General features: G+C 36.8%; 2 protein-coding genes across 6 annotated transcripts; both read left to right on the top strand.

Annotated features, from left to right (window-relative positions):
* Positions 1-732: 732 nt before the first annotated feature.
* On the top strand, positions 733-6,779 carry LOC130429810 (natural killer cell receptor 2B4-like). Its single transcript, XM_056758612.1, has 7 exons — positions 733-1,193; positions 2,021-2,163; positions 3,075-3,404; positions 3,651-3,926; positions 4,816-4,947; positions 5,093-5,136; positions 5,400-6,779. Exons 2-7 carry the CDS (start codon positions 2,031-2,033, stop codon positions 5,448-5,450), a joined length of 966 nt encoding a protein of 321 aa, XP_056614590.1. The 5' UTR covers positions 733-1,193; positions 2,021-2,030; the 3' UTR covers positions 5,451-6,779.
* Positions 6,780-7,622: 843 nt separating this feature from the next.
* LOC130430199 (uncharacterized) lies at positions 7,623-12,205 on the top strand. 5 transcript variants are annotated; one of them, XM_056759210.1, is made up of 5 exons: positions 7,623-8,020; positions 8,392-8,541; positions 9,504-9,833; positions 10,143-10,214; positions 10,814-12,205. In XM_056759210.1, exons 2-5 carry the CDS (start codon positions 8,496-8,498, stop codon positions 11,050-11,052), a joined length of 687 nt encoding a protein of 228 aa, XP_056615188.1. In that variant the 5' UTR covers positions 7,623-8,020; positions 8,392-8,495; the 3' UTR covers positions 11,053-12,205. The 5 variants fall into 5 exon arrangements, with proteins under 5 accessions (XP_056615188.1, XP_056615190.1, XP_056615192.1 ...); XM_056759212.1 differs by having other exon boundaries at positions 7,623-8,541; positions 10,814-10,932; positions 11,617-12,205; XM_056759214.1 differs by having other exon boundaries at positions 7,623-8,541; positions 10,814-10,932; positions 11,613-12,205.
* The last annotated feature ends 164 nt before the right edge of the window (positions 12,206-12,369 follow it).

Raw genomic sequence — 12,369 nt, 5'->3', positions numbered from 1 at the left:
GTGATGGTATAACATTTACTAAATGAATGGTTAAGTGTGCACTTACTGCCCTCTTGTGGCCACAAGAACGATTACACTTGGTCACGTTTTCCTTTGTGCATTTTATTAAAGTGAAATACTCTTTAAAATAATATTAATATAAAATGAAGAGTTTTGATTAACTTGGAAATAGATAACGTGACAAATAACAAAACTATGTTCCAGCTTTGCTTATGAGTACCAACACATATTTCTAGTTTGCTTCCCCATTTATTTCATCTTGTTGTCAGTGTCTTGTTGCAGACTGTTATGTTCGCCAACCTTGCTCACTAGTTATCTGTTTGTGTGTAGTCTTGTCTCAATATATTTGGAAATCCCCATCTCAGGTCCAAGAAGTCTGCTGCAGTTTGGACCTATTGTGTATTCCTGGTTGAAATGTATACTTCTGTTGCCACTGTTGTCTCTAGTTTGTCCCACTTACGCCATCGACTATGGGTTTAACTCCAACAGTCCAACCCTAATAAAACACACCTTATCCGGTGATTTAAGTGTGTTAGAACTGAACTCTATGATCTCCATGACCAGGGTCACCCAAAGCCCCCCTGCTAGAGGCACAAATAAATGTGTGGTGATGCCAAAAATCTAAATGGTGGAAATGTTACTGATTGACATATCATAAAGTAACACCAGTCGACTCTCAACTCTAACCATTAGTGAACTTTTGGATACCTCCCACATTTGCAGTGCAGTCTGCAGTCACTTATTTGGGATGGTCGGCAGGAGGAGCTTGTTTGACGCACATAAAGAAGAAACGTTTATTACGCACAACGACCGAAATACGCGGACAAGGAACTATACACGAAGAACCTCATGAAATATGGATCTTATTAAAACGACCCCGATATCTGTACTTTTAGTTTTGATCCCAAAAAATAGGGTTTATTCGGTTTTTAACAGCCGGGTGTCTCGATACAGTTCTAGTTTAGACATGACGTACACCAGAAGCTTGTACGTCTATAAAAATATTTTTCGGTTTTTTCCGTTTTCGGGGTTTGGAGATTAAATAATCACATGACTTTACAAGACCGTGTGTTCTATAGAAGAATATATTTACTTTAGTGACAGGGTCTGTCTAGGACACAAAGCAGAACATTAACTGGAGTTTTATCAGGAAGTGGACAGCTGCCAATTTTGTCCTCAGACTCACCAAACAGGTATGTAACCGATGGTAACATGCAAAAAAATATTTCACTTATCATTCACAAGCAGTTTCTTATTCACATTACATTTCAAGAAAGTAAAAATTACAAAAATATATTTTTAAACAGACCATTTGGGGGATGCTGCACATATTGTGAGTTTGAATCTAAAGATGTGCAGAGGCAAAGGTCAGATATAAGTTTGTTTTATGCACAGAATTGTAGGAAAGTTCAACTGAAATTATAAAGTTGTTGATCAGCAGTTCGAAGTATATACCAATAAACGAAAGCAATAGATATAACAAACGCACACAAAGGTACAAAACACATAGAAACTCTATAACGTTCCGAAAATATGAAACATAAAAACTGACAAAGCACAAGGCTTAAGATGAAGACATCCGGAAATATTATTTTGAAAAAACGTGTAAATAGATCAACGTAGCAAAGAACTTTTGATTATCATATTAAATCACATTTAACAAACTACTCGTGAAGCTTAAGGATAAACAAAATCGATTGGAATTTACATCACTCAAGAAGGACTGACAGAAAAAGCAAAACTCCAAAAGTCAAGAACGTTGATGAATAAATGCAATCAATAAACATGTTATGGAAATAAAACGGGTAGCAATGGAAGATTTGAAGAAGGAAGGAGGTTATTACATTTTCAATCAGCCGCTCAAGTATGTCCTGAAACCTGAAGCTTCCTGTTATAGCTGCGACTCCTTTATGCTGTCATCTGATAATAACCACAGAGGAAACTCTTCCTATTGGGTGATTAACTTAAAGGGGCGATTCTCTCAGGCTTCATACGCTGATCCACCCTTGTTTCTTTCTAGCGCTCATCACATGCGTAATCCGGACATCGTGCTACACATTGACAGGAGCTTTGAAACAGATTTCGAGACTTTATGCTTTATTAAGAACTTTGTTCCCAGGATGACATTAGTGAAACTTTTTGTGCTGATCTTCGTTCTAAAAGGTAAGAAAATATTTTGGTAATTTACATTTAACCGTAAAACAGTGCGATGCGAGTGATGATCCTCAGTTATAAGGACGCGAATGTTTGGCAACCGAAATTATTCTTCCGAAAATAACAAAAAGTGAAGAACAACAAGCGGGAAGAGAGAGACGCGCTATTACTGCGTGTGTGGAAGCATTTTAAAGTGCCAGAGAAAGATAAGACAAGTGACTTTCTGCAACAGATTCACATTCACTGGATTCTGCTTTGTTAACATACTGGGTGTTGGTTTACTCTTACAACTTTCCACATTCAAATCTATTGTGGATTTACAATCTGACTAGTTATCTTATATATATATCAAATCTCTTCAGACTTCTTTATTGTCAGAGGTTGACATTGAAACAAAAGGACTGCTGAATATCAAGGTTTTCGTTACTGCATTCCTGTGCAAATGTTTACACTTGAGTCTACTGCATTGATCGTTTCCTAATGTGTGCTATATACTCATGAGGGTATTCTCCTATTTTATGAATGTGCAGTGTTTCTAGTTTCTAGTAACTAGTTTCAGAAATACACCACATCACACAATATGATCACGACAAAGATGTTGGTTTTGTGTCAGCAAGAGTTTCATTATTTATTGTAGGTATTGTGTATGTAGGTGGATGACACTGGTGGTATTTGAGGAGAGATCACTTCATATGATTGTAAAGTACTTTGGGTGTACAGCATCACACAATAAGACGTTATAACAATGCCTCATTCATTTAATATCAATACATCTCTTTCATTTATCTTTTTATTAATGGACATTTGACTTTAATTTAAATGTTACTTTCTCATATTTATATGATCAGTTCTTCTTGTGCCACATTATCTGGATTAATCAGACCAACGACATTGAAATACAATCTCCAAATGTGTTTCAGGTGTGTTTGGCTTCACTATATCTGGATCAACACCAGTGTCAGTGATGGAGGGAGATTCTGTCACTCTACACACTGATCTTATTCACATACAGAGACGTGATCAGATTTTGTGGATGTTTGGACCTCGAGAGACTCGGATAGCTGAAATCTATACGCAAAGTGTTAACATGTATGACAGTAATAAGATATTTGGAGACAGACTGAATTTGGACAGTCAGACTGGATCTCTCATCTTCACAAACATCACAATCACAGACACTGGACTTTATAAACTAGAGATCATCAACTGCATAGAAACATCAGGAACGAAATTCAATGTTACAGTCTACGGTGAGTAAAGAGAATTTCATCTTTGTTGTCTGTTGATGGTCATAGACTTAATATTTAAATGAGAAATAAAAAGAAAAAACATGTGTTTTATGAAGATCGTGGGTATTGTAGACCATACAGCGCATAGAGGTAGTCAGGGTTTGCTTGTTAGCTGCTGCTGAGATGATACAACAAAAATGTTTTGCTCTTTTAAAGGCATAAAATGACTGATATTATACAAGTTTTCTTTTCCTTGATGTTTTCCAGCTCATCTGCCTGCTCCTGTCATCGACAGAAAGTCTTTACAGTGTTCAAACTGTTCTGTGTCGTGTTCAGTGATGAATGTGACACATGTGAGTCTCTCCTGGTACAAAGGAAACAGTTTATTGTCCAACATCAGTGTGTCTGATCTCAAAATCAGACTCTCTCTACCTCTGGAGGTGGAATATCATGATACAAACACATACAGATGTGTGGTGTCCAATCCCATCACAAACCACACACAACATCTACTCATCACTGATGTCTGTCAGCCGTGTTCAGGTCAGTACACAGTTATAATATTTATTCAGAAATGTCAGTAGTGATGTTAAGGAATTGTTACACAAGCAAGAGTGCTGTTGTATGGAAATTCAGCCACTGTCAGCATTATTGTCAGTGTGACGTTGTTAAAGGCATTTTTGTTGTAATTATATACACTCTGGTATGGAATTCCCACGAATAATTCCCATGGAACTATTTGCAATCCCCTGGGATCGAACCCACTACCCTGCGTTGTATAATAGGGTTATTGGATAATGTGTATTGATAGTAGGGAAGCACACAGTTTTTTGACCGTTTTAGGTCGTGCTTCATGATGTTAAACAGACTTTTCTGGATTACCCTACGTGGGACCAAGTAGAACAGTATGCTGTATCTACAAGGTATGCTTTTTGTGTGGACTTTTCTGTGAGTGTGAACCAAACAAAATAAAAGTTTATTTATTGAATCACAATAAAGAGAATATGTGCATATTTACATTTATGCATTTGGCAGAGGCTTTTATCCAAAGCAACTTACATTGCATTATCCTATACATTTATACATAGGTATTTCCAATCCCCTGGGATCGAACCCACTACCCTGCGTTGTTAATGTAATGCCCTTACCACTGAGCTACAGAAAAACTATTACATCCTTTTGCAGTGACTCTAAATGCTTCCTCGCTCCTTTACCAATACCTAAATGGAAAATGGAAAGCTGAAAAACAGACGTTATCTTATCATATTTGTGGTTAACACTCAGATTTTCCAAGATGTCTGAACCGTAGAAAATTATGGGTCAAAAAACAGTTTTGTCTCATGTGTTGTAGGTAACGATCACAACATGTTTTGAAAAAATGTTTGTTAAAATGAAATGTACTCACCCAAACCTTTTTTTGTTTTATGTCTAGGTTTACATCATACTGACTTGGTTGTCATCTTAGTGGTTACAGTCATTCTAATATCAGCAGCTGGTTTGGTCTGTTTTGTCAAGATTGTAGCAGTCAAACACTGTCGGATCAATAAACAAGAACCGCAGGAATGTAAGTATTAAAGCAAATATGACAAATCATTGTGCTCAAGACACTAGATAGTTTCATGAGTTTAGACTCGACGAGAGCGAGACAAACAGATGAGTGTCCACTTTTTGACATTTTAAATTTACAGTTGTACGGTTTTATTTTACAGCCAATGAAGAAGAGACGCTATCTTTGAATCACTTGAACAATATGGTAAGATACTGTACTTATATGTTCATTTAACACCATACGAACAAGAGTTGACCAGTAATGAATGACTCACTTTGTTATAATGTTTTTGAAAACTGCATGGTGTAATTCATTTTCTCAAATAGACTGCCGGTATAGTAAACGGGCAACATGGTCATGAACAAAATGAGCCCTATAGTGACGTTTGTGTCTTGAATGCTTTATAGGAACATACTTACGTTAATAGTCCTTGTTCCTGTTGTGACTGGTTCTGTGTTTTCTTACAGGGAGCCACAAGTGATATGGTTTCTGCACCAGCAGTTTCAAATGGAGTTTAACATTATTCCAGTGTCCTCCATAATGTTTGGGACGTTTGTTTCTCAAGCTTGGAGGATAGTATACCAAATGTGATTCCTTCATTCCTGAAGATTTTTCAAAGAAGCAAGATGTCTGATCTCTTTGACTCTGTCCACATATGCATCGAAGAGGGCCAAACAGATCTTCAGTGAAACTAAACTACAGGACAAAAAAAGTATCCAACGTTTTTTTTTAATTTGCATTAAACACACGCTCCAGTATAAGGGTGAAACGAGTGTTGGAGTATTTAAACCAACGCCCTATCCATCAGAAAACGTTCTTCTGCCGCAGGGGTTTCGAAGCAACTGTAGAAAAGTTTCTTCCTGCTTGTCCAAGTATTTGCATATTATTCTCCAAATCCTGTTTTCCCTCCTTGTTAAATCTCAAACATGAAATAATCATGTTGCCTTGGGATGCAGCATTTGCAAAAACAAATCAGTGCTGTTAAAATAAGTGTTATGGCACTGCCACTGCCTTCAATGAAATCGACTTCTCATAATGTGTATCAGTAGCTTGATTGTCTATCTAAACATAAACGAAATAAAATAAAAATCATTAAAAGTTGAACGTTCTAAACAGAAAGCCAGTTTTAAGTTGTTGACAGTTATGGTGATATTTCACCCGAAAATGAAATGGTGTCATCATTTACTCACCCTCAGATTGTTCCAAACCTGTAAACATTTCTTTGATCTGCTAAATAAAAGAATATATTTGGCAGAATGTCAGTAACCAACCAGATCTCGTCACCCATTGACTCCCACAGTATACATTTTCCCTACCTTAATGGGAGATGAGATCTTATTGATTATTGAAATCAGGATTTGGAATTCAGAGGCCCCTGGGAACATGTGTCTTGTAGATCCCCCTTCACAGACATACCCACAATAAAGTTTTCAATTAGAGGTCACTGAAATGGTGAGATTTGGATGATATTAGTGGCATGGGTGCGAAACGCAGCAGCCAGTCGATTAGAACTGAGTGAGGTCATATGCAATTGCTGAAGAGAAATGAGCCAGTGTAGTAATTTATTTACTTTGCTTCAAGTTTGGGTGAATGTACATGTGTGTCTGTATGTTTCGTTTTCTGTGACAATGAAACACAAATAAAGAAAAAGCATTTTGAAAATGAACAGGAATTTGCATTATCACAAGTGTTACTTGAAATAAACATTCACATACCCATCTTGTTGTGTAATTGATAAAAACAACGACAATCACTGTATTTCTTCTTAATAATAGCAGCATAGATAACTGTTCACTGTTCATAACTGTTCAACTGGGTGCTGTTGCATAACTCTACCAATAGAGGGCGCCTCTAGGACGCCATAATTGTCTGAAAGGCCTAGGTCACGTGACCACACAGAGACGATGGCGTTTCTCCACCTGTAGATTTTTTTATTGTCAGAACCCTCCGCTTGGTTCTATAAAATCATCAAAAATAAAATCATGAATGAATGCTGTGTGAATTAATTTGATTATTTAAACAGTTTTTAGGATTTATGGTTTTCTTCACGTTCTTCAATGAATATTCAGTTTGAAACATTTCTTACGTACCTTGACACCAGGCGTTTCTCAGAAATTTGCCATCACACAACTTATAATGCAATATAAAAGTAGTTTTAAAGCATTGTAATGCACCTTTTATAGCATTGCAATGTTTTATAAATAATTGTTATTACAGTTTATGCATTATGACATTTCATTATTACACATTTTAAATTGGTTACAATTCTTTACAACTACATATAATCTATTACAACACACATTATGAAGAATTATATGCATTTTACACTCAAATAACCCTTTATAATGCATTATACATACATGCTTCAAGGAAAGTGTTACCCAAGGTTGTTTTAAAACGTGATCCTGGACAACAAAACCAGTCTGATGGGTACATTCAGAAAGTTGAATAAATAGGCTTTCTATTTATATATGGTTTGTTAAGAAAGGACAATATTTGACCCAGATACAGGCTTACTAGGCTTATTTTCTGGAATTTGAGGGACCAAAAAATCTAAACATTGAGAAAATCCCCTTTAAATGTGTCCATCAGAGTTGCTGTAACCATCCCCTAACAAAAAAGGGAAACGATTTTTCACTCCCTTTCGTTTGCCACGAGACTTTTAAGGCAAATAGAGGAAATGACGTCACCCAAGTGCACTCTTCTCATGTTACATATGGACGCAACGAAGGACATATTTTTTGGATCTTAATAAACGCTCTCTTTACTTTCTGTAGGGTTAGTTTTGATTGCAAAAAGAGGACAAAATACGATTTGTAACGGCAGGGTGACTGTGATATCGCTCTAGTGTCTGTACATCGTGTGTATTCATCGACTAAAATGAGTTTCGTTTCGCTCCGTTCAAGGTACAGAGTGCGGTCATGGCAACATGACTGTCGAAGTATTCTGCAATATGATCAAGAGCGAAAAACTAGAAGAAAAGAAGCAACATGAATAATCGCAGTTTATCTACAGTCAGAAGAAGACTGAACAACACATCGCCCTTCATTCTGTGATCTGAACAGAGTGATATGACTCATCACAGCAGGTTTGTAACATGTTCATAATATTAACTCGATATGCAAGAGATCTCTCTAATTCCCTGTTTACACTTTGCGAGTCGATGAATATTTGAATGGTTTGTGATGTTGACCTTTTATAAGAAGAACTGCCCATAAAGAGAACGCATAGAACTAATTTTCTTCCACCAAGGTCCGCCCACCATAAGTGCTCCCCCAATCCCTCGCATTCAGTCGCGCGCCCTCGCATTCTGTCCTTTCCCAACTTCCAGGATTCAGCCGAACAAGCCTTATTGCGACTACTGTCTATCAGCTGAAAGTCCCCTTAGCACAGAAAGAAAGAGTGCTCGTGTGAATGTGCAGGGAAACATTTCTTCTCTTTCTTGTGATTGAATCGTAGAAGGACAAGAATTTCATACAGTTCCTCCTTAAACAGCAAGAGGAAGGAGAGGTTTTATAAACGGAGAGTTTTCGTCATCTGTTTCATTCCATAGAAGCGAACAAATGGCACTAATGCCGCTTTGGTTATTTTCTCTATTGCTGATGAAAGGTAAGAAAGATTTTTAAAGATTTACATTAAACTGCACACGATGTGATTTAACTTACAGCGCTATTCTGTTCATCATCTCTGTATAGTATAGCGGTGGAGAGAGAGCTCGGAGAAAGTAACTGTGACTGTATGGACTCGCTGTCCAGAGTACCGATCGCAGTATGACACAATAATACCTGAAAAGAAAATCGAAATCGCGGATTTTTATTCTTATAGAAATGCAGCGCCGAATAATGAACGTATTCACACCTGCGCTTCACACACGCATGGAATGTGCACGCGCACCGAGGCTCTCTGAATGTGCACACAGAATAATTGTATTATTAACATTAGAGACGTTGTTGGGTTGTAGGCTATTTGTAATATTGCAGTCTATTAAATAAGTGACATTCTTTTATATTCATGATTCATGTTATGTTAGAGGTATTGGAGGTTGGAGGAATTATCAAATTGATAGAAGGTGTCACTTACAACTGTCAACATTGTTAAAAGTATTTCCTCTCGATCTGAGGTGGAAAACCAGTAAGAAATCAGTAGAACAGAAATTTATTTCATTGACTATATTCACTGAACTATAAACATGGACATTGCATGCAACAAAACAAACAATAAAGAAACAGTAACAGTTTGGCAGGGCGTCATTTTTTTGCTTTCTGTGTGGTTTAGCTCAATTCCGTTGATGTTCCCTCATCCCTGTCTTGACAAAGTATTTTCCTGGCAACTCTTAACTATGCTGCAGCGACACAAATAAATATTGGAAACTTTTCTCTAATTCAACTTTTTGTTAATAGTTTATTAAGGAGATTTAACTTTCATTCAAATTATATTTACTTGAATTTTGTCATATTATTTGGATTAATATCGGAACTAATAATTTTAACAAATAAGTTCCAAAACGTCTAATAGATATTTTTTTCATTTCAGTAACATTTAAATACTTTTCCCCCAAATGTATTCTTCAGGTGTGTTTGGTGTTGATGCAGATGAAGTGAAGTCAGTGTCAGTTATGGAGGGAGATTCTGTCACTCTACACACTAATCTAACTCACATACAGACAGATGATCAGATACTTTGGCTGTTTGGACTTCAAGCGACTCGTATCGCTGAGATCTATCATCAGAAACCCAACACATATGATAAAACTGGACGATATGGACGGAGACTGAGGATCAACACTCAGACTGGATCTCTCACCTTCACAAACATCACAAGCACAGACTCTGGACTTCATGAACTTCAGATCATCAACAGCAGAGGAACTTTGTTCCAGACATTCAATGTTACTGTCTATAGTGAGTAATGTGAATATCAGCCTTGTCGTCTGTCAATGGTCATTGATTTGTTTTTAACAGTAAAGTAAATGGAATAGAAACATTTCTAATTCATGTACATCTAAAGTGTATCATAACAGCACAGTGTTATGTGCACAGTAGTAAGCAGGAGGTTATGGTTTTGGCTGGTTAAGATCTGCTGAGATGCTTTATGTACACCATTTTCAAACATTAAAAAACTTTGCTTTCTAAAAGCAAATCCTGACAAAGTACGTGAATTCTAATGCAGCATTTAAATTGATGCTAGAACATTTTCTTTATGTTTTCCAGACCGTCTGACCGTTCCCATCACAAACCAAACTCAACATCTCAACATCACACATGACTTAAAGAAATATACAGGTATGTGAACAGGTATTTTTAAGTCGTGATGTTTAGGAATTGTCACACAAGCAAGAGTCCTGTTGAACCAAATATCAGCGAACCTGTTGGAAGTATTATTGTCAGAGCTTAAGAAGATATTCTGCTCATCTGAAAATATCCGTGGTAAAATATCACACTGTGTGTACACCGTGCGTGCCGTGATACGCCAAAAGAACCCGTTATAATTTTACATATGTCGAGGGTTTTGTTTCGGTTGTCGTGTCACGCCTGTCGCTTCTGGTGTAGACACGGTGTTAGAGTTTCAAAGACGGTTGTGCAGGTAGTTGGTTCCATTGTTTGGACCTCTTGAAAACTGAAAAGTACAGCAATGATGATTTAACAATTTACCAAATAAAAAAAAAGATGGCTTAAAGCAACCCAGCTCTGTCAGTTAGCAGATATTTGTTCATTATATATATATATATATATATATATTGTGTTGCATAAAATAAAGTGTTTGTGTGGACAAATAAACATCTGCTGAGGACATGTACTGTAGGTAACCAACACTACATTTGGCAAAGTGTTTCATAAAATGAAATGTAATTACCCAAATCTGCTTTTTTCATGATGTCTAGATGTGAACCGTTCACATGTTTGTGCCATCGCAGCAGCAGCGTTCATGGTTTTCATCATGATTGTTGTTGCAGTCAAACATCGTTGTGTTTGTCTGTCACTAAACAATCAGGGCAAGAATGTAAGTATTACAGCAAATATTACAGCAAATACAACAAATCTTGTCACCTGCTTTTTTTCCCAAGAGTTTCATTTTAAACTCTCCCGTTACACACTTCCTTATATAAACATTTACTTTTAATTTATTCACCCACAGGCCATCCCAGCTGTAACATATACTGTGCTTCAGGGTCAAGTTTATTAATCCACTTAGGGGCCATTTATTTCTCAGCCAGCAGTAAAAAGACTATATCCACACCTTTCCAGCAGTTATCTGTCAGTTTAGTAAATCCTGACAGTAGGTTTTTTTTTACTTTTGTGCTGGCACAAGCTATATCACAAGATATGACAATCATTTCGTTTACTGATCTGATTATATATTTGTTCAGTTAAAGATTGTAGCTTTAATGAGTGAAATAGGCCCTATGAGTGTTATTGATGCTTTTTATGAACATATTTAATCAATATTAGATTAGATTAGATGATTAGATTAGATTCAACTTTATTGTCATTACTCATATCCAATTACAGTGTAACGAAATGTAGTTAAGGTCTAACCAGAAGTGTAATTTGCCCTTGTTCAGTGTAGTTTTACAGAGACCCACCAGGGATAAAGTTTTACCACTAGCAGCTTGAAAAGTAGTTTTATGCAGACATTGTTTGTAGTACACTGTACTAAATTTGATTTCTGCCTCCCTTAAGACAGATGTCTGATGTCTCTGATGATGCTCAGCTCTTCTGGATCTGATGCTGTAAACCAATCTGATCACATCTTTAACTGATCTATACAGAAGATAAAAAAGACATCAGTTTGCGAACTTCAACAAGCTGCTGATAACTTTCTCTGTATTTCTTAATTTCAATGTATCTTAGCAATTGAGAATGTTTGTTATAGTCTACTTTATGAATGCTTATTACTTTTGACATCTGTTACCCAAAATGGCACTTTTGCGCATTGCTGGGATTTAGGTGTTACTTAGGAGTCACTCTCCATTCGTCAACAGAAAACTGTTCCCCATCATAACAGTATTGTTCCCGGTTGTTAGTGGCCTATTTCAGCACTCGCACTGCAAGCACTCGCACTGCAAACACTTCTCAGGAATGCTTGAGGAACATGATACAGACTTGAGGGTTTTACCCTTGCTTCCAAAGTGCCCAGATCTCAATCCATGACAGTTCCTCTTCACAACCTCAGGACTTGAAGGAACTGCTGCACTTTTTTGTACAATGTATTTACATTTTTGTATTTTGTATGTGTGTGAGTATATAAATATTCAATAAATGAATTGCTCATACCATGTCTTTAGGTTTTATTTGTAGCAACATGAACATGAGGGCAATAATATTTTCTCCAATGGAAAAACCTTTTATGTCTCCCCTCATAACACAGCATTAAGATACATAGCTTGGGACATGAACGGATACCAGAACCATGTTGTCTGCTCCTACACTCCTGACC

Source organism: Triplophysa dalaica, chromosome 10, assembly GCF_015846415.1.
Source record: "Triplophysa dalaica isolate WHDGS20190420 chromosome 10, ASM1584641v1, whole genome shotgun sequence".
Classification (NCBI taxonomy): domain Eukaryota; kingdom Metazoa; phylum Chordata; class Actinopteri; order Cypriniformes; family Nemacheilidae; genus Triplophysa; species Triplophysa dalaica.
The sequence above is the reverse complement of the archived record's forward strand: the minus strand, read 5'-3'. Positions and strand labels throughout refer to the sequence as shown.